Raw genomic sequence first — 2,652 nt, forward strand, 5'->3', positions numbered from 1 at the left:
AAATAAATTCCTACTCGTGCCAATTGCTAGTGTATCTCCAACATTGGAACTCTCATCTCCCTAATAATAACGCAACAATTAAAAAAACTTTTTCTAAATTTACATTATAAAACTACAAGACATTCATACGTTAAAGGAATCAAACGGTTATTTTTAATTCTCCCAATGTTAAAACATTCACCTGTTTGGCTTTCCCTCTGACTTGGGCTTTCTTCTGTTTGGCTTTTACCTTTCGTATGTCTTTCTCCATCTTGGATGCTCTCCTCAGAGATGAGGGTCTTCATTTCCCTCTGACAACAAGTGGACTCTTGACTTGTTGTGAACCAGCAACTGCAGTTGTGTCCAGTGTCATATAACCAGCATTCGAATCTGTTATGGGCAAAGAACTGTTTGAATATGACATCATTAAACAACAGAAATTAAGTAAATTTTTTCCTTCCTTCATAAGTAGGAATGAAGTACTTATAAAGAACTAAACAAGATAAATAGACTTTAAAAATCGTCGCATTCGAACTTGTTTGGGTCAAAGATCTGTTGCGTGCTTGCTCGCGATAACATTTAGTCATCTCATGTATCCTCTTCTTTGCATCTTCGAATTGCTCATTAGAATCTGTTGCATATGTAATCATCCCATAACACATATTCAACAAAATTGATTATCTATTACCATTAGGCCTCTGATCCCCTGCGTTATAGCTACTGCGGATTAACGTGTATCGCCTCTTGATGTCCTTTCTCCATCGGTCTAAAATGTACCGGCTTGGCAATGATTTTATACCGTTAGATTTGAATACGGCCAAAATATGCCTACACAGTATCCCCCTCATCTGAAATAACCCACATGAACACTTAGCATTGCAGTCTTCTACATTAAAGTCCACTGAATATGTAACCATTTTACTGAACTCCTCAATACGAACTTCATCTTCTACTAAATAACTCTTCATTACACCATCCGATGTAAGTAGAGATGGATCCAAATCAAGTACACCTATTACTTGCTGCTGCAGTTCCCTAAATTTAGCGTTAGTATACAATTCTTGGAATTTCTTTTCAATTGGAGATCTAGATACACAGGGAATGACCTGGCTAAATGACTGTAATTCCGCATGATTTTCATTATCAATTTTCTTTTTCAGCGCACTGTCAAACTGGTCGACAAACTCCTTCAAGTTTGTTTTTGAATGAACATAACCATTAAAAAAAGCATTCATACTCTCGCTTCATTGGGTTGTACTCATTCCAACCCAAAAGTGCTCTTTCAGAAAAACCGATACCCAATGCTCACGCTCCGCATATAAACTTTTCAACCATGGATTCTCATGTAAGTCATATGTGTTAATAAACTCGGCCCAACATGTCTCAAACTCCTCAATAGTTTGTGTATCGTACACACATTTCATCAATTGAGTTTTCAGCCCACTTCTGTATGCAGCATATGACCCAAGCTTCTCATAGACTTTCTTCAGTATATGCCATAGGCATAATCTATGTCGAGTTTCTGGAAAGACAGTAGCAATTATATTTTTCATTGCTCTGTCTTGATTAGTAATAATAGCCTTTGGAGCTATACCGTCCATACACTCTAACCAGGTTTGGAATAACCATGTAAAGGTCTCCGTGTCCTCACTGAAAATTAACCCAGCTCCCAAAAGAATCGACTATCTATGATGGTTTACACCAACAAATGGTGCAAATGGCATCCCATACCTATTCGTCAAGTATGTGGTGTCGAATGTAACTACGTCACAAAAATACTGGTAGGCTGCCCGATTACGTGGATCTGCCCAAAAAATATTATTTAACCTTCCTTCATCGTCTAAATCCATCAATGCAAAAAATCCGTTATTCTTGTACTGCATCCTCATAAAATAATCTTGAAGTGCTCCAGCACCACCTGTGCCAAGTCATAGATGTCGTGCTTTGTCAATGTAATTACGACAATCCTTTTTTAAAAAATAGGAGGTTCTTAAAGCCACCTGGGCCAACGACAAGAGATCCGTAACTCTTATTCAGTCGGATCCCAGCTAAATCGTTTGTGTCTAGGACTCTTTTAACAAAGTCACTCACTTTTCTGTTACATCGAAAGAAGCGGGATTTCATTGGGCTGAGACCGTGATTATGTGTATTATGGACTGTTGTCAACCGCATCTTTCCCTCAACTCTTAAGGCATTAATCATTGCCTTACAGTTTGTTTTTCCTGTCGGAAGTGGGTTGGCGAGATTGGAACTCTTATTTCGGGCCTTCCCTCCCCGTGCACAACCAAGGGTGACATATCTGACACTCTAATTCTCTGACCTCTCACTCCTTTGTGTCATCACCCCAAACCCACATTTTTTACCATAATGCTTATAATAGCTGAACAACTCTTCAAATAAATTGAACTCCATCCTTGACTTTGGTTCCTCAATGATATCATCACCATTCGACGATGGCACTACCTATGGTGTACCAGTAGTGTCATCGTCAGTTGGTGTACCGGTAGTGCCATCGTCAGTTTCCTGTTCATTTGATCTATCCAACAAAATTTCTTCATCTACTCTAGCAGAAGTATATGGCGCTTCAGTTTCCAGACAATCGGGTCTATTTTCTTCACCAACTACTGCTCTCGTTCCAGAGCTTGTACCGATAAATGGTCTCAAAGGTCCCAT

The 2,652-nt window shown here is 39.0% G+C and overlaps 1 protein-coding gene across 1 annotated transcript; it reads right to left on the reverse strand.

Annotated features, from left to right (window-relative positions):
- Nucleotides 1-280: 280 nt before the first annotated feature.
- Nucleotides 281-2,652, reverse strand: LOC121234881 (protein FAR1-RELATED SEQUENCE 5-like). Its single transcript, XM_041131018.1, has 5 exons — nucleotides 2,454-2,652; nucleotides 1,807-1,897; nucleotides 1,278-1,629; nucleotides 668-1,166; nucleotides 281-369 (listed from the first exon to the last, which is right to left on the reverse strand). Exons 1-5 carry the CDS (start codon nucleotides 2,650-2,652, stop codon nucleotides 281-283), a joined length of 1,230 nt encoding a protein of 409 aa, XP_040986952.1.

The sequence above is a fragment of the Juglans microcarpa x Juglans regia genome, chromosome 1D (assembly GCF_004785595.1).
Source record: "Juglans microcarpa x Juglans regia isolate MS1-56 chromosome 1D, Jm3101_v1.0, whole genome shotgun sequence".
NCBI lineage: Eukaryota > Viridiplantae > Streptophyta > Magnoliopsida > Fagales > Juglandaceae > Juglans > Juglans microcarpa x Juglans regia.